The sequence below is a fragment of the Chiloscyllium plagiosum genome, unplaced genomic scaffold (genome assembly GCF_037043375.1).
Source record: "Chiloscyllium plagiosum isolate Xiang-an unplaced genomic scaffold, Cpla_swu_hap1 HiC_scaffold_7, whole genome shotgun sequence".
Taxonomy (NCBI): Eukaryota; Metazoa; Chordata; class Chondrichthyes; order Orectolobiformes; family Hemiscylliidae; genus Chiloscyllium; species Chiloscyllium plagiosum.
The window spans coordinates 6,738,156-6,758,144 of record NW_028270145.1 but is presented as its reverse complement, the minus strand read 5'-3'; the positions used below and the strand labels follow the sequence as shown (position 1 = coordinate 6,758,144).

Below are 19,989 nucleotides of genomic sequence, written 5' to 3'. Positions count from 1 at the left end.
GGTCCACTGCTGTTCGTCATTTTTATAAATGACCTGGATGAGGGCTTAGAAGGGTGGGTTAGTAAATTTGCGGACAACACTAAGGTTGGTGGAGTTGTGAATAGTGACGAAGGATGTAGTAGGTTGCAGAGAAACATAGATAGGATGCAGAGCTGGGCTGAGAGGTGGCAAATGGAGTTTAATGTGGACAAGTGTGAGGTGATACACTTTGGATGGAGTAATCAGAATGCAAAGTACTAGGCTAATGGTAAGATTCTTGGGAGTGCAGATGAGCAGAGAGATCTCGGTGTCCATGTACACAGATCCCTGAAAGTTGCCACCCAGATTGACAGGGTTGTTAAGAAGGCATACAGTGTTTTGGCCTTTATTAATAGAGGGATTGAGTTCCGGAACCAGGAGGTTATGATGCAGCTGTACAACGCTCTGGTACGGTCGCACTTGGAGTATTGTGTACAATTCTGGTCACTACATTATAAGAAGGATGTGGAAGCTTTGGAAAGGGTGCAGAGGAGATTTACTAGGATGTTGCCTGGTATGGATGGAATGTTTTACGAGGTAAGGCTGAGGGCCTTGAGGCTGTTCTCATTAGAGAGAAGAAGGTTGAGAGGTGACTTAATAGAGACTTACAAGATAACCTGAGGGTTAGATAGGGTGGACAGGGAGAGCCTTTCTCCAAGTATGGGAACGGCAAACACGAGGGGACACAACTTTAAAGTGAGGGGAAATAGCTATAAGACAGATATCAAAGGTAGTTTCTTTACTCAGAGAGTAGTAAGGGTATGGAATGCTTTGCCTGCAACAGTAGTAGGTTCACCAAGTTTAAGTGCATTTAAGTCGTCATTGGACAGGCATATGGATGTACATGGAATAGTGTAGGTGGGATGGGCTTCAGATTAGTATGACAGGGCGGTGCAACATCGAGGGCCGAAGAGCCTGTACTGCGCTGTAATGTTCTATGTTCTATGTTCTATGAAGGCGATCAAGGAATTTCTATGGCCAACCTCCAAAAGAAGAGGTGCTTCAACTCTTCGGCCTCAGCGGATTCTATCAGAAGTTTGTTCCAAACTTCAGCAGTGTTGTGGCATTGTTAACCGATTTGCTGAAGAAGAGCACAAAAGTTATGGTGGACAGGATAATGCCAGGATACATTTGACCATTTGAAAGCAATATTAACCACCAAACCAGTTTTAGCAATACCAAACTTATAAAAACCTTTGAAAGTCTCCACCGATGCTAGTGACATAGGAGTTGGACCTGCATTGCTACAGGAAGATGAGGATGGGATTGAACTGCCTGTTGGTTACTTTTCAAAGAAACTCAACATGCAACAGAGGAAATATTCTACAATCAAAAAAGAAGTCTTGAGTTTGGTACTGCCCTTACAACATTATAATGTGTATGTCATGAAAAATGTGTTGTAGACGGTTATGTACATGGATCACAATCCTCTTACAGTCTTAGACTGCTTTAAAGACAAGAATATGAGACTATTTAGTTGGAGTCTTATGTTACAAGCTTCTAATTTACAAATCGTACATGTTACGGTTGGAAGCATGTAATTGCAGATGTAATTTCGCAGATTTAACTGATAAAGTTTAGATGATTTGTATTTGTTTAATGTTTTATATATATAGGTGTATTGGAAGAAGTTATGGTGAACTTAGATCAAAATTATCTGTATGTTATGCTAATGCATTAAAGAATAGAGAAAGGGAGATCCAAGATGGCAGTCGTCTGAGTGGTCTGCTATCCTGGGCTCTGTGCCATACCTCAGGGCAAGGTGGACCTTTACCACTCCCTCACCAACCACCCCCAGGAGAAAAAAGTGCTAATTTAAATTTGCTGATAACCTGGAGCTGCTGGAATTGTGTGTGACATCTTTAAGGCCAGAATGAAAATGAATAAAGCAAAGTTGCCTAAAGGAGTACAGCAGGTAGGACACTCCCCTACTACATCGGGGGTACCTGCAGCCAATGCTCAAACTCCCAGGGCAGCCCCTTTGGATCTAATGGGACAGCAGCATTTATTTGGCAAACTCCGAGAGAAGATTGAAGCAGCAGTAGAACCACTATCTGCCATGATGAAAAAGCATGAGCAGGAAATCCAACTACTGGACCGAAGAATGGAGGCAGTGGAGGAGAGGACCGCACATTGTCCACCGTGATGGAGGTCTTGGGAGGAAGGATCCAAACACTGGAAGACCAGGTTCGAGTCCTTCAGGAACAAGTCGACGACCTGGAGAATGAAAATAGAAGAAAAAACGTACGGCTCGTGTGTCTTCCGGAATGCGAGGAAGGTGAGGACCTCATTGGCTTCCTGGAGAAGTGGCTCCCAAAGTTTCTGGGGCTGGAGTTGGAGTCGGGCCTGGTGAGCGTGGAGCGGGCCCACAGGATTGCAATGTACGGTCCTGTGCCCCCGCGCGGTCCTCGTGCAGCTCCTGTATTATAAAGAAAAACAATTAATAATTGAAACAGCAAGAAGTCTGGGAAGAAATTCACTGGCTTTAATGCACAAAGGCTCAAAGATAATGTTTTTTCAGGACTGCTCAAGAGCCCTAATTAAGAAGAGAAGGGTATTTGAGGAAGTCAAGCAAGAATTAAGGGACCTGAACATTAAATATTCCTTGAGGTACCTGGGCGTGTTGCATTTCGCCCATGGAGGGACGATATATAACTTTGACTCCGCAGAAAAGGCGAAGGACTTTGTGAATTCTTTGAATTAAAGGACTCGAGTCAGGGTGGGAGGGGAGCGCACATTGTTTGAACTTGGAGAAAAGCCAGGTACATATCTGGCATATTTGGTTAGGAGGAAAAAAGCTTCCCAATCTATTAAGTATGTCAGGGAGAAGGCTGACATGGTTACCTGTGAGTTGAAGAAGATCAATGTTAGATATAGGGAATACTTTGCAGAACTATATCGGTCGGATGGAGGCAAACACGGTGCAGTGAGAATGCAATCCCTTTTTTGAGAATTTGGACTTCCCTGGTGTAAACGCAGAACAGGCTTCCTTGTTGAATGTGCCTATAATGCTACAGGAAGTGCAGGAAGCAATAAGGCATCTCCAGGGTGGCAAAGCACCAGTGCCAGATGGATTTCCAAATAAATTCGATAAGGAATTCTTAAATGTATTGGTGGAGCCACTTCTGGGGATGTAAAACTATTCATATGCAGAGGATTGTCTGCCACACTCTCTCAGGGAGGCTAATTCATTTTAAAGAAAGGGAAAGACCCTGAAGAATGTGCTTTAGATTAGATTACTTACAGTGTGGAAACAGGCTCTTCGGCCCAACAAGTCCACACCGACCCGCCAAAGCACAACCCACCCAGACCCATTCCCCTACATTTACCCCTTCACCTAACACCACGGGCAATTTAGCATGGCCAATTCACCTAACCTGCACATTTTTTTTTGGATTGTGGGAGGAAACCGGAGCACCCGGAGGAAACCCACGCAGACACAGGCAGAATGTGCAAACTCCACACAGAGAGTTGCCTGAGGTGGGAATTGAACCTGGGTCTTTGGCACTGGGAGGCAGCAGTGCTAACCACTGTGCCACTGTGCTGCCCACAGGCCGTTATCATGGTTGGGCTGAATAGCCCCGATTAAAATGAATGTTCTTTCTCACCTGCTGTACCCCATGAGAGTGCTCTTGTTGTTGCTACCCAAACAAGTGTTACGGAGGCTCAATGGTTGGCTAGGGTCCTTTATTTGTACAGACCAATTTCATGGTTGAATGTAGATTTTAAAATCCTATCCAAGATGCTGGCTGTGAGGTTGGAAAAAGTCCTGCCCCATATTATAAAAGAAGATTAGACAGGTTTTGTTAAGGGCCATGGCTCCTCCAACAATATCAGGAGGGTAATGGACATAGTGCAGATATGCCAGTAAAGATTGATCCCGGGGTTGGTGGCCTCCCTAGACGCAGAAAAGGCATTTGATTGGATAGAATGGCCGTATCTGTTTGGGTTCCTCGAGTGCTTTGGTTTGGGAGGATCCTTTGCCAGGTGGGTGGCAGTACTGTATAATGATCCTAAGGCGGTAGTCATTACAAACGGTGCTAAGTCAGATAATTTTAATATTGGGAGAGGTAGTCGACAGGTGTGTCCTCTCTCACTGCTGTTATTCGAGGAGAAAGTGAGGTCTGCAGACGCTGGAGATCAAAGCTGAAACTTTATTGCTGGAACAGCACAGCAGGTCAGGCAGCATCTAGGGAACAGAAGATTCGACGTTTCGGGCACATTCCTGAAGAAGGGCATGTGCCCGAAACGTCGAATCTTCTGTTCCCTAGATGCTGCCTGACCTGCTGTGCTGTTCCAGCAATAAAGTTTCAGCACTGCTGTTATTCACCTTGGCAACTGAGCTGTTAGCTGAGGCTATCAGGAGGGATCCTGAAATAGCGGCACCAAGGGTGGGAATGGGGAAGCATAAGATCACGGCGTCCTTTTGTTCTTGACCAATCTGGAGAAGTCTGTTCCTCTATTGACTCAAACAATTAATTTATTTGGCGGTTTCTTGGGCTACAGGATCAACTTTACAAAATCAGAAGCTATGCCGGTGAGGGGGATTAGTGGAGATGCCTAATCTGAAGGATGGAATGCAGTTCCCGTTTGGATGGTCGTCAAACAGTTTTTTGTATTTGGGAAATTTTATTACCCTTCCTTCCACCAGCTGTCTAAAGCTAACTATACAACTATTGGAGAAGATAAAACAGGATTTGTAGTGGTGGGAGGGGTTACTGTTATCATGGTTGGGCTGAATAGCCCTGATTAAAATGATTGTTCTTTCTCGCCTGCTGTACCCCATGAGAATGCTCTCATTGTTGCTACCCAGACAAGTGTTATGGAGGCTCAATGGTTGGCTAGGGTCCTTTATTTGGTGTCACAGGCACCCTCTAATTATATTTACTAAATGGCAGCATTTGCAGGGTGAGGGAGGGGTGGATCTTCCGGATTTGAAGAAATATCAAATAAGCGCCCTGTTAGCATATGTTAGTGACTGGGTACAGGGGAATTCAGAGTTGATTTGGCTTGACGTTGAAGCCTTGCGCTTGAGATGTTCTGTAGTTAATTTATTATTTATAGATAAGATGAAATCCATGACTGAGTGGTGTAAGAATCCAATCATTTTAAATATAATGAAAACCTGGAGAATAATGAGGCAAACGACGGCAATTGGTCTAAAACCTCGCCATTTACCCTGTTGATGGGAGCCCAAGGATTTAAACCTGGGGCAATGGACTCCAGCTTCAAGTTATTGGAGAATAAGGGAATCTCATGCCTGGGAGGTTTGTTCGAGGGGGAGGTCTTGATGACATTTAGAAATATGGGCTGTCTAATAGCCTTTTCTGATACTTTCAGATAAGGGATTTTATATATAGGGGAAGACCACATTCCTGGCTCCGTTTTACAAGTCAGACATGGAGAATAGAGTACGGATGCTCTTTCAGTCAGTAGTTTGTATCATTTACAGAAAGATTGTGCTTTGGGCGACATGGAAGGACTCTGTAGGACATGGAATCGGGAGCTAGGAGAGGATATTTCATTGGAGGTATGGGAAGATATCTGGGGAAATGTAAGGAAAATTTCATTATGTAACAGAGCGCAGGCCATGTAATTGAAGATCTTACACAGGGCTCATATGGCACCAGAGAGGCTAGCTAAGTTCAAGAGAGGAGCGTCATCAAGGTGTCCCAAATGTAAAATTAGTATAGGCACTCTCACACACTGCTACTGGTCATGTTGTAAGATCCAGAGATACTGGAGTGCTATAGTAAGGGAGCTAAAGGACATCCTGGGGATTGAAATTAACGTGGATCTGGTATTTCTTCTTCTGGGGTTGCCAAATTTGCCTTCTCTGGGGAAAACGGGAAGAGATTGTCTAACATTCTTACCCACTGTCTGAGGAAGAACTTTCTAGTGAATTGGACATCCGAAAAATCACCAGGTCTTATGGGGTGGCGTAGGCTGGTGATGGAGCATCTCCCCCAAGCCTACCTCACAAATATGGTGCACCACAAAATGGAGCATTTTTACAAGACGTGGCCCTTTTTAAATTATATTGATGCACACTTATCAGTAATATTAATTAGGGCCCATGGTACAGCTGTGGGAATCAGTATAGGTACCCATGGGACCCTGGGAGGGGGAAGCTGGGGGAAAAAGAATACGGGTGCTCCCAGGGATGGTAGCATCAGTGAAGGCATGATGAGTGAAATAGAATAAAGTAGTGAGATATAATTTAATTTAAGTTACTTCAATTTAGTTTAATTTAATATTTAATTAATTTGTTTGTCGTTTAGTTTAAGTAGAAATGTTTGTTCTGGTAGGTTGTTCATTACTAATAGTATCGTGACATGACTTTGTTGTACTGCCTCTGCTTTTCTATTTTTTGGTGTTATTCTTTTTTTTGTATACAGATGTTTTGTAAAAGATTTAAAAAGATCTTTAATAAAAATATTTATAGAAAAAAGAATAGAGAAAGATGAAGCCATCTTTTCATTTTGATGGTTCATTTTTTTCTTAAGGGGGAGGCGCTATGAAGGTGTAAGTGGTATCTACGTACCTTTAGGAGAGTTAAAGGACTTAGAGAAGAACATGGAGTACTGGAAAGTTTACAATGTAACATTTGGTCTAGCAGCTAGCAGTTCCTGGATTGCTATGATACTAATAAAACAAATTCAAATTCGGCCAATCAGTTTAAATTATGCCCCAAGATACTAAACTCCCATCAAGTTTGAATTTGGTATTTTGACAATATTAAAACTAATGAAACGATTCGATGCTTTGGAGTATAAGACCGGGAAAACTTGGACGGTTGAGGGAGAACTGCCAAAAGACCAACAGTTGAAGGCTGCCATTAAGAACTCACTGAGAGGTAACTGTCTGGAGAGGGGGTTTGCACAGGAAAAAAGACCGACACCGGCCTGGAGAGCAAATCTACAGGGGAAGATACCAAGCGAAGATTCGGCTGGTTATGAAATTTGAATTTTTTTTTAGATCTTAATGAGAGGTTTTATTGGACTAGTATTGTGGGCGTGTGGGGGGAAAGGTAAAAGATAGGTTTAAATAAATGAGTTATAAATAGTTGTTAGTTAATTATTCTCTGTTAGACTTAAAAATATTAAAGTTGTTAATTTTTACTTTAAATATTGACTTTTGGGATAGTTCCTTGCTTTTCAAATTTTAACAGATTACAGCATGGGTTAAATCATTTCTGTGTTGCAGGTTTAAATTGGCAGGGAGGGTTTACTCCATGTTGTAACACTTTGTACAAATCAGCAGAGTGTTTTACCCTGATTGCCATTGACTTCATTTTTCTAGGATTTCTTAATGTCAAGGACAGTATCTCTCACCTCTCCTGACCCTCTGAATTCAAGCTCTTAATAAAGTTTAGAATCAACTGGCCCTGACAAACTGAATATTGACAAGTAGTTTGTGGCACATAAGTACTGCTCAATGAATTTTTAGCAACACCTTCCATCACTTTGCTGATGATTAAACGTAGACTGATTAGATGGTAATTGGATGGAATTGATTTGTTGAAGTTTGGGATCATCTGTTGCCAGCTATGTTCCTCAAGTGCAGTAGCCTGCCTCAGAGGAAACCAATTTTGCAGCAAGTTCTTCAAACTGCTTTGGGCCGTTAAGTTGAAATTTCAGCTTGTTGGCTTTAGATATTGGTTTCTTGTCTAAACCAATATGGCACACGCTTCCAGTTTGTAATGAATGTATGCTTCCTGTTCTTTATGTAGTAGACTTAGGCAATTATTAGCACTTTAAAAATTGACACAGTGCCCATCAATTTCTAGGCTATTGTACTAAGTTTGTTGCTGGGAATAGTAATAATTTCTCGAAGCCAACCCTGGGAGAGATGCTAGTAAGTGCAGTGCCAGTAAGAGCACTAGCACCTTTTCAGACTACAGAAAATCCCATTATGTTGAGGAGTCCAAGTAAGAACAGATTTTGGAGTCTCTGCAGGAATACAGTGGTGGGATTCAGGATTCTAAGGCTAATGTACAATAGTAGATAGTATTTGGCAGAAATGTGTCTGATTGGTCCAGGTCGTCTGCAACTGAAATCTCTTGTCTGACACCACAGCTAAATCTGCTGCGATTTCACATGGTGTTTGCCTCCACTGCCCTGCCTATGATAAAATACCGGCTACAGAGGGAGGCCCTTAATCGGCCCTTTAATTGACTACCTAATGGCTTCAATGGACCTAAGGGCAGTCAGGCAGCCTGATGACTTCCCCAGATATCATAAACTTTCAGACAGACTGGGGGTAAACAGACAAGCAGTGAGATTGTGCTTTGCTCAATTTTATATACTCCTTTACAACCATTGCCAGAAATTGTAAAACCCAGCCCATTAGTTTCAAATGAAACATTAAAATGAGGGTCCATACATATTTGCCTGTTTACTGGATGCGCCAAATTCAATGACACCTTTCGACAAAGTACAAGTGTGCTCTGATTAACTTTTGCCTCATTACAATTTTTTTAGGTCTTGCTGTGTCAAGGTGTTTGCTGCACCTCCTATAACAGGGATCATGCTTGAGAATAATGATGAACAATGAAGCATGTCAGGTTATTCCGGGGATATGGAAGTTTCAAGTGAAGTTCTCTCTTTCGTTTGATTCTTTGTTCTTACTTTCATTAGTGTTGAATTTTCATAAACTGGATTAGCCCATCTGAAACTGAACATGACCTCCCAGTAAAGGTCATTGTTCATTAGAATCAGTCCTCGGGTTTCCAGGTATTGAGGTTGTTTTCCGGACTTGTCTCTTTCATTTACTTTTCGTATTTCAAAATTTCTTTTACATCTAATGTATATGAAAACATATTAGCTGATTTTTAATTAGTGTGACACATAAAATTCAGTCGTTTCATATTTATAATTTGAAATTTTTGTTGCATTTTACAGACACAGAATAAAGGAAAGCTGCCAAGGAGTGCAGTCTCATTTTTACCCCAGTTACCTGCGGTAATGTATTTGTAGATAGAAGTCTAACACAATGTACTTACATTCTATACTGCACTATAGCAAATTATTTGAATAAATTGGAATCATAGGGTCGTATTTCTAATCTTTATATTGATTATTGTGCATCAATGTCCTGAGACAATCAAATAATATAACTATATAGTTGGCTATTGGCAACAAAGAATAAAACAGAATAAATTTATCACCCAAATAACAATAGATGTTATAGATGGAGGGATTTTAAGGAAGTGGTTTAAATTTTAGGTTCTGATGATCACTTCGAAGTTGTTTATCATACTATCACATAATCATTTGCAATGATGGTTCAAAAGCAACTATGAAACTAATTCAGATCTAAGAGTTATTGTGAGGGAACGTTTTTGATGAAAGTCACAGACTTGAAATGTTAACCCTCTTTCCTACTGCATTGATTCCACCTGATATTTCTTGGTATTCTCTGTGTCTTCTTTGTGTCTCATATATCTGTACTGATTCTTAATACCCTATTGTATCTCTGATACATGTTCTGTCATGATATCAAAGCTTGAGGGTTAGTAGTATTCCAGTAAGACATATGAGTCTTTTTTTCACAGAAATTAAGATAGAAACTCAACATATTCTGAAACTGTAATTATAACTCAACACTAACTACATTAAAATCTTTCAATGTAGATATTCTGTGTGTATTTTGTTATCCACAGTAAGCCTGAAAATCTATTATTTTACAGTGGTAGACACATAATTCAACTTATCCTGCTACTACATCCTATTATCACAAATATGAATAATAGGTGCTAAATGTAGAAACAGAAGATAATGCTAATTTTCTAAGTAATACTTTGAAACATTGTATAATTGTTAAATGTAACATAGCCTTTGGAGGTTGGTTTGCTCAGTTGGCTGGTTTGCAGTATAGAATGACATCAACAGTATGGGTTCAATTCCTGTCCCAACTGAGATTACCATGAAGGACCTTCCTTCTCAAGCTCTATTCATCTGAGGCGTGATGACCCTCAGGTTAAATGTCTGTCTAATGAGAGAGCAGCCTATGGTCAAGGAGGACTATGATGAATTTACCATTGATTAAGATATTAATAAAATGAAATTATTGTGGAAGTAATTGCTTTGGAGAACTTTAGCAGCCTTGTGCTTAGCTGACATTTCATAACTTCCCAAAGTACAACACATATTAAAAAGTCATGTCTGAAAGAAAGCAAGCACTGTTTTTATCAATATGTTTGTACAACATTTTAGAGCCGGTCCAAACCACTGTGGCAATCAGCCTCGCCTTCTTTCTTCCTTCAAGCAGAGGATGAGAATGAGCAAAATAATTTAACAAGTAAGTTTGATGTCTTGGAAATATGGCAACAAGATTGTATTGTAATTCATAGAGAATCACATGCATAAAGCATTCTTGAGGATTAGATTTTCATATTGTTTCCATCAATTTTGTCAATGACTGTTAGCTTTGATAATTTTGCACATTTTCACTTAATTGATAAACATTTGACACCTTCACTCCAAGCTACACTGATGTCAATCCTGGGTTAAGAAGGGATTGTACCATTGGTTTGGTTACCACAATGCATCCGTGGGTCTTTTGGAACTGGCTTTAAACTTGTCAGTTGAAGGGCGAGAAGGAATCAGAAGAAATGACACACAATTAAATATAATGGATTGAAGGCTGTACAGTCATTAGTAACCATTCCCATTTCTGACTTTATACTGAAATGATTGATGAAGCAGCTGAAGATGATGGGCCAATGTCTTCTCTTAGGAGATTTGAAGTTGACCATTTTTGCCTGAAATCTCCGATCACACAAATATTGTTTATTAGTGGGAGAATTTTAATAAAACCAATGAATGATCACCCCCTGGCTATAAAACTAGTAAACACCTCTCTTCCTTGACCATTTCTGGGAGGCCCGATGAGATTTAATCCCAATCAGGCACGTAATTGAACAATGTCAGACTTCCAGGTGATGGGTGTTGGAACTCCCCCTGAAAATCCTGCTGGAGGTTGGATGCCAAACCTGCTTGAGGGCCTGCATCTCCCGAGTACTTGCAGCACCATTGAAAGCAATGTCCACAGCTGATACTGCAGTGTGGCCTACATCATGAGTCACCACTAGAGTTGAACAAGAAAGTTGAGTTAAGCAGGTTTGGCTGGTTCCAGACAGAGATATCTGGCAAAATGGGCAAGTGCTAATTAAAGGACTGAGCGGGGTCTTGCTCCTAGTTTCTCAGTTCTCACTAGAGAACTGAGCTCCTAGTTTCTCTGTTTTCTCCATTGAGCACAGACTACCACCCTAGGCCTATCTTTTGGAGGTTTTGTGGCAGGAGGCCTGTGTGACATTGCCCCTATGTACTACTGGTTAATTGACCTCTGGGCAGAAAGGTTGTTCTTGACTTTTCCTGACCTGTCTAAATTGGAGGGAGGTTTGAAGGCAATGGGTATCTTCACACACTCTTTCACCCCAGACCACACTGCAGCACTAACCCCCACCACCAATCCTCCTCCAGGAGAGGCATTAAATTTCACCTTGTGCCTTTCATTTGTAACAGTTCCAACATATGGTCAACAGTTAGGTTGCTGAAGGGTAATTTTTTAAAAAAAGTTATGAAATATGGCAATTTAAGGAACTACCTTTTATTGTAATTTTAAGCTCTTGATGGAAATGATCAAAGACAGATGTTTATCTCTACTTAAAAAGGAAAACAATATTCTGAACAATTTCTTGAATATAGGGGGTTCACCTCCCCAAAAACGCAAGCGAAGGAAAGCTTGGGAGTCTGGGGTTTCTGATGTCAGCTCAAATGGAGGAACTCGCTCAAGCTCTGATGGTTTTGCCACTTCAAAGAAGGAACGTGAGCAGTTTAGAAGTACCCTTGTTAATATTATAATGTAAGTACATATTCTGTTCATAACATGTTTATTCTTTTTGTAAAATGTGTTTTTAGTATTGCATGGCATAATGGTACAGAAGACTAATGTTTGAGCATGCTACCCAATTTTTCGACACAAGTTCAAACAAACTAGTAAAAAAAACAGTAATACTTCGAACTGAATATACTGGAGCTGTCATTCCCATGTTTTACTGTTTCTTTTCCTTTTCCGGCCTGGACTTTTCCTCCCTGGAGGTTTCTTGATTTCCTGACCTTCAATTCCAAAAAACATCCTCAATAGGCAATATGTTTCCCTGGCAGAAGAGAAAATGTGTTGGAAACATAATTTATTCCAGGACACTATTCCTAGAGTCCCTCTGGCTTCACAACTTTAGAACACAAAAATTGGAATGAAATAAGTCCTGCTGTAATCCTTTCCCCACCTTGAGAAAAATAACAGGCGAAATCCAGTAAAATTGGGAGAGTGAAGAAAGAATAAAGAACAAAGAAAATTTACAGCCCAGGAACAGGCCCTTTGGCCCCTCCAAGTCTGAGCTGATCCAAATGTACTGTCTAAACCTGTCGGTCAATTCCTAAGCATCTGTATCCCTCTGCTCCCCACCTACTCATGCATCTGTCCAGACGCATCTTAAATAAACCATGCCTGCCTCTACCACCTCTGCTGGCAACGCATTCCAAATGCCCACCACCCTCTGTGTGAAGTACTTACCGTGTGTATCCCCCTTAAACTTTCCACCTCTCACTTTGAAAGCATGACATCTCGTTATTGAATCCTTCACCCTTGGAAAAAGCTTGTCTCTATCCAAAATCCTTCATGATTTTGTAAACCTCAATCAGGTCCCCCCTCAATCTACTTTTTTGTAGTGAAAATAAACCTAACCTACTCAACCTCTCTTCATAGCTCGCACCTTCCATATCAGGCAACATCCTCGTAAACCTTCTCTGCACCCTCTCCAAAGCGTCCACAACCTTTTGGTAATGTGGCGCCCAGAACTGTACACAGTATTCTAAATGCGGCCAAACCAATGTCTTGTACAATTTTAACATGACTTGCCAGCTCTTATATTCAGTATCCCATCCGATGAAGGCAAGCATACTATATGCCTTCTTTACCACTCTATCCACCTGTGCAGCAACCTTCAGGGTACAATGGACCTGTGCTCCCAGATCTCTCTGCGCATCAACGTTTCCCAAGGCTCTTCCATTCATTGTATAATGCGCTCTAGAATTAGACTTGCCTAAATGCATCACCTCACGTTTGTCTGGATTGAAAGCCATCTGCCACTTTTCCGCCCAACTCTCCAGTCTATGTATATCCTCCTGTATTATCTGACAGTCCCTTATGCTTTCTGCCACTCCACCAATCTTTGTGACATCTGCAAACTTGCTGATCATACCAACAGTGGCCTCTTCCAGATCATTTGTGTGTATTATAAACAACAGTGGCCCCAATACTGACCCCTGTGGAACACCACTGGTCACCTTTCTCCATTTCGAGAAACTCCCTTCAACTACTACTCTCTGTCTCCTGTTGCTCAACCAGTTCTTTATCCACCTAGCTAGAACACCCTGCACACCATTTGACTTCACTTTCTCCATTAGTCTACAATGGGGAACCTTATCAAATGCCTTACTAAAGTCCATGTATATGACATCAACAGCCTTTCCTTCATCTAACAACTTGGTCACTTCCTCGAAGAACTCTATCAAATTGGTAAGGCACGATCATTTCTGCACAAAACCATGTTGCCCATCACCGATAAGCTCATTCCTTTCCAAGTATAAATAGATCCTATCTCTCAGTATTCTCTCAAGCAAGTTCCCCACCACTGACATCAGGCTCACTGGTCTGTAGTTACCCGGAATATCCCTACTACCCTTCTTGTACAGGGGGACAACATGAGCAACCTTCCAGTCCTCCGGCACCTCACCTGCATTTAAGGATGCCACAAAGATATCTGTCAGGGCCCGAGCTATTTCTTCTCTCGCCTCCCTCAGCAACCTGAGATAGATCCCATCCGGTCCTGGGGATTTGTCCACCTTAATAACCTCTAGCCTACCCAACACATCTTTCCTACTTATGTCAACGTGATCCAGACTAATCAAACTTTTATCTCTAATCTCAAGATTCATCATGTTCCTCTCCTCAGTGAACACTGATGCAGAGTAATCATTCAGAATCTCACCCATTCTCTCAGGTTCGGCACACAGCCTTCCTTCATTATCTTTTAGTGACCAATCTTTCCTCTAATTACCCGCTTGCTTCTTATATAAGAATAAAATGCTTTGGGATTTTCCTTAATTCTGCTAGCTAAAGCTATTTCATGACCCCTTTTAGCACGCTTGATTCCTTGTTTAAGACTTATCCTACTCTTCCGATATTCCTCCAGGGCCCGTTCTGTTCTCAGCTGCCTAGACCTTATGTATGCTTCCCCTTTCCTCTTGGCTAGTCGTACAATTTCTCCTGTCATCCATGGTTCACGAATCTTGCCCTTACTATCCTTTGCCTTCAACGGGACATGCCCATCTTGCATTATCTTTAACCTATCTTTGAAAGCCTCCCACATCTCAAATATGGACTTCCCTTCAAATAGCTGTGTCCAATCCACATTTCCGAGCTCCTGCCTAATTTTGATATAATTGGCCTTGGCGCAGTTTAGCACTCTTCCCTTAGGACCACTCTCTTCTTTATCTACGAGTATTCTAAAACTTACAAAATTGTGGTCACTGTTCCCAAAGGAATCCCTACTGCAACTTCTACCACTTGTTCTGGCTCGTTTTCCAGTACCAGGTCCAACATGGCCCCTTCCCTCGTCAGTCTATTGACATACTGCTCTAGAAAACTCTCCTACAAGCTTCGTACAAATTCTACTCCATCCAGACCTCTGACGCTAAGTGTTTCCCAGTCAATGTTGGGAAAATTAAAATCTCCCATCACCCTATTGCCTCTACATCTATTCATAATCTGTTTCCCTATTTGTTCTTCTACCTCACATTCACTGTTGGGAGGTCTGTAGTACAGCTCCAACAGTGTAACTGCACCCTTATTTCTCAGCTCCACCCATAATGCCTCACTACCCAAGACCGCCATAGTGTCCTCCTTTAGCACAGCCGTGATATCATCCCTGACCAGCAATGCAACTCCACCCCCTCTTTTACTCCCCCCCCCCCGACCTATCTGAAACATCTATATCCTGGAACATTCAGTTGCCAAACATCATGCCCTTCCTTCAACCAAGTCTCTGTGATGGCAATAATGTCATTCTCCCAGGCACCAATCCAAGCCCTAAGTTCTTCTGCCTTACACACTATACTCCTTGCATTAAAGTAGATGCATTTCAGGCCACCAATTCTTTTGCACTCACCTGCTCTCTGCCTATTGTTCCCTTTATTAGTGCTATTCTTCATAATTCTTACAGTCTCCACCTCGCTGCCTACTTGTTTTCTCTTCTGGTCCCCAGTCCCCTGCCACATTAGTTTAAAACCTCCCCTACAGCAGTAGCAAAAGCTTCCCCAAGGACATTGGTTCTGGTCTGGTTCAGAGGTAGACTGTCCCTTTTGTAATAGTCCCACCTTCCCCAGAACCGGTCCCAATGTCCAACAAATCTGAACGCCTCCCTTCTACACCACATGTTCATCCTGCCTATTTTTTCATTTCTACACTGGCTAGCACGTGGAACTGGTATTAATCCCGAGATCCCTACCTTTGAGGTCCTCCCCTTTAACTTCTCTCCTAGCTCCCTGAATTCTTCTTTCAGGACCTCATCTCGCTTTCTACTTATATCGTTGATGCCTACATGCACCAAGACAACTGGGTGTTCACCCTCCCCTCTTAGAATGCCCTGCAGCTGATCAGTGACATCCCTGACCCGAGCACCTGGGAGGCAACATACCATCCGGGAGTCCCGTTTTCGGCCACAGAACTGCCTATCTACTCCCCTCACAATAAAATCCCCTACAAGTCTTTTTCCTGCCCTTCTGAACAGCAGTCCCCTCCACGCTGCCATGATCTTGACAACTGCTGCCCTCCCCTGGTGAGCCATCTCCCCCAACAGTATCCAAAAAGGTATACCTGATTTGGAGGGAGATGACGGCAGGGGACACCTGCACTGCCTTCCTACTCTTTTTCTGTCTTTTGGTCTCCTAACTTGCGGTATGGCCAGTTCACTAAACGTGCTATCCATGACCTCCTCAGCATCGCGGATGCTCCACAGTGAGTCCATCCACAGCTCCAGAGCTGTCATGCAGTCAAACAACAGCTGCAGCTGGACGCACTTCTTGCAAGTTCAGACACATTCATAAGCTCCCACATCAAGCAAGAGTCACATGCCACGACTCTGAAGTCCCCTGCCATTGTAAGCTTAGCTTTATATGAACTAACTAAAACCAAACGATGCACTTAAATAAATGAAAAAGAAAGGTAAGAAATAAAAGCCTTACCTTACAGGATCTTTTTCTTCCGGTTGGAGGAGGGTGGGCGGGAGGGAGTTACTACACGTGTAGTATCTTGGGTTTAACCACTGCCCAAATATAAATTAAGCCCTTACCTTCCCGGCAGCTTCACTCCTCCTTCTCTCCTCGCCGCTCTGGCAAAATGGAGGCCCCACTCCCAAGGTAAGTCCCTTTCTATGTGGGAAAACTCACCCTTCCCGGCAGCCCTCACTTCACTCCTCGCCGCTCTGGCAAAATCAAGTGAATCAAGGAATATGGTTAATTTTTGTAGTAAAGCAGGTTAATAGAAATCCTGAGAGATGAAGCACATTACTCTAAAGCCCAGATTTGCAAGAACTGCAAAATCAGTGCTGAGATTGGTTGCCAATGTGTCCAGCCTGAGATGCCTGTATCAAGTTAGTGCCATCAAATCATTTGAATAATAAATATATACACTCTCTGTACAGATTTGGCCTTGCAACAACACCCACATTAATCATAACTTACAATTCTGACTAAGTGGTGGCATAGTGGACACTATTAATTCCAGGTACAAGCAAACATTGAACTTAAAACATTATTTTAATACTTTATCAACCAATTTGTACAGTTTGAGATTATTTTCACTGTTGGGTGAATCACAAGAGTTTTGTTCTAATGCAAAGAAGGGATTTGCATATTATGCATTAAAACAATAATTGTATTTATTCCTTTATAAATAGATAATGGGCAATATGCACATAATCCTGAATGTAGCAAGGTTGGATCACTTAGTTATCAGCTGCATTGCTGTGCCTGCAATTCCTCTAACAAAACCATTAAGCACAATTTAGAATGGATGCTTGAGACCTACAAAATCCCTAAGATGCCCAGCGTTCCTTACTGACAGTGGTGATGCAGTGGAGCCTGGGCTCCTGATTCATTATACTCTGACTACATTGCAAGTTAGCTGATTGCCCATAATGTCTCAGCAACTCCTGAGCAGTAGCTACACAGCTCCCATTTGGAATGAACAGAGAGGAAGAATCGAGCAATACACTTTCTGACCGTTCAGTTGCCTTGCGCCCATGCAGGGTGAATTTGCAGTTCATCATCAGTTATCAATACTTTTTTAGAACTCTGATCTTGCATAGTATCATGGAAGAAGTAATTCAAGTGCCAGAAAAAAAAGCTTGGTCCTTATTCTAATTTTACTTGTGAGGCAGGTAGGCCCATGTCTCCTTAGGACTTATGAGTTGTGCTTCTTTTTAGTGCACATCTTTTTGCTAAATATTTAAATGTATAATTTTACTGTATGTGTATTTTAAAGATATAAAGATCTCTCATATTTATTTACAATGTCTTAACTCACTTGTGTTTTGACCATCTTAAATAACACAGGCAACAAGATTGTGCAGCTAGACGCCCCCCTTCTTTGGATGAGACTGAACCTTCAACATCTGGAGGTCCTTCAACAGTGGAGAAGGATATTCTTGTGAGAAAAACAATTGTTACTTAAAATATTTATTAATTTTCTTGCTGATTTGATATTTTTGTACTCCTATTTAACAAACATGATTGAAAAATAGACAGAATTTTAAATTTATTTTAATTCAAAGCAGGCTTAAAATCACAAGTTACTTTTAAAATTATTTTAAGTTACCTTTTAAATTTATTTTATGCAGAATTCTTCTAGCCTGATAGAGGCAACTTTGAGAGCAAGAGGGGTGGGAAATGTTGGCTTGGAATCCTGAAACATTGCTGCCTATTTTCCACTTCCCCTGAGGTGACTTCTGAATCCCTCTTGGTCTGGCAGAAAACCACTTGAGGTGGTTTAAAAGGCAGTTAAGGATCTTTTAAGTGTGGAATCCCTGTTTCCCAAAAGCACACTGGTCTTGTGTTGCGTCAGCAACTCACCATGTATTGAAATTGTTGAGTGAAACTGATATTAGCAATGTAAAGAGTGAATCAAATCATCTGAAGTGAAAGGCATGTTCTGCCAGGAACAGTTCCCCTAACTGATTTTAATGGGTCAGTGATGTTGAGCAATTAATATTCAAGTGTCATTGATACCTTTTAGAATAATTTCACCTTACCATCTGAGAGATGTCCTTTAACCTGGAGCCAACATATACTAAAGTTGATTGGACCTTAGGTGTGGAGTGACAGCTGCCACCAGAATGAATAGAGCAGATATTTTAACAGTGCAATTCCCATTTCCACAGTAATATATTGGTAAATTAAACACAGGCCCATACCTTAATGGCAGCACCTTCTCTGAGGGTATGTTACCTCAGTCTTTCTGAACAGCACTGGAAAAATTGCTCAGGCCTTGCCACAAGTACTAATAGACCTCTGCAATATCTTGGAATAGAGCCTCCCAAGAAAAGTAGATGGCCACTTTTGCCTCTGACTGTCAAACTTGCCATGGTCCTCAGTTTCTTTCTATATATGACCTCGCAGGGCTTAGTGACTGACATACATAATCTTGCAATTCGCAGCCCACATCTGTGTCAGCCAGGTCACTGATACCTTAGCGAAAGGTCTTACAACAAATTAGTTATGAGACAGATGAGGCCAGTCACACATTTACTTCATTCATGGAGTTAACTACAGGGCCAGAGTACAGTGGACTGTGCCATCTATCAATAAAGGTAGCAATAGACCATTGAGCCTATTTGTCAACTGGAATATTTTCACTTTGTTGACATGAAGCTAGTTTGTGATCTCTACAGACGATAATGTAAGTAAGTACAGAGTACTGTTATGATTTCTTTAGAGACCAATAACCTTTAAAAGGAGACAAATTTCCTAATAACCATCAGAAAGAATTGAATGACAAGATTTAAGAGTTTTAAGAGTTTGCTGTAATGAGCAAACTAAAATGTAGATCAAATATTAATTAACAGGCAACTGAGCTATCAAATTAAAGGTCCTTTTGCATTAACCAACTAATACAATGAAGAAAGCCTGACTAAATCCTTTTACTGTGCACCACCCTTCTGGAAGATATGTAGCACTGAGATTCCAAATTTATTCTTAGATCTCCAGCGGATGCTACTTTTCCTCTGCCATCCCGTGTTGAATCTTCTAGGGTCCTTCAACAATTGTTGCACTCTGACTGAGTTTCCCTCATACAGTTTATCACCAGCAAGGCACACTTGAAAGAGTCCCCAATCTACCGTTCTGTCCCCTTTCTTCTGAACTGAAAATTAACTCTGAAAAGATTACTGAAAACAGAGATGTTGTTGAAGCAATTGTTGCAAAGTTGAGTAGAGTAATTGTAGATTGGGAGACAGCAAGTTAGAATTTGGTCTCTGCAAAATAGTAAAATTGTAAAATGGGGAAAACATTGTGTTTTCCTTTTAAAAGATGGTGCTTTTTCTGTGCTTGGAGATTTAAAATGAATGTCTATGAATAACAGCTTTATAGTTTACAAGTACACAGAGATCCCGAACTGAAACATTTGTATCGAAAGGCCATATAGTTAGCAGGCCAAACAGCAGTTTTTTACCAAGACAACAGGCATTTGAATTTAGCCAATGAATTTGAACCAGGCACTTAAATACCTTTCTGATTAAGGACTTTTGCCCGGAATGTCGGTTTTCCTGCTCCTTGGATGCTGCCTGACCTACTGTGCTTTTCTAGCACCACTCTAATCTAGACTCTGATCTCCAGCATCTGCAGTCCT

The 19,989-nt window shown here is 41.4% G+C and overlaps 1 protein-coding gene across 2 annotated transcripts in view; it reads left to right on the top strand.

The window, feature by feature from the left end:
- dnah7 (dynein, axonemal, heavy chain 7) overlaps positions 1-19,989 on the top strand; it is a 417,860-nt gene that overhangs the window by 9,432 nt on the left and 388,439 nt on the right. For both annotated transcript variants that reach the window (XM_087988680.1, XM_043692898.2), the window contains exons 2-5: positions 8,922-8,981; positions 10,236-10,320; positions 11,730-11,886; positions 17,700-17,793. In XM_087988680.1, the coding sequence (XP_087844806.1) occupies positions 8,922-8,981; positions 10,236-10,320; positions 11,730-11,886; positions 17,700-17,793 (396 nt within the window). The remainder of the gene's footprint in view (positions 1-8,921; positions 8,982-10,235; positions 10,321-11,729; positions 11,887-17,699; positions 17,794-19,989) is intronic.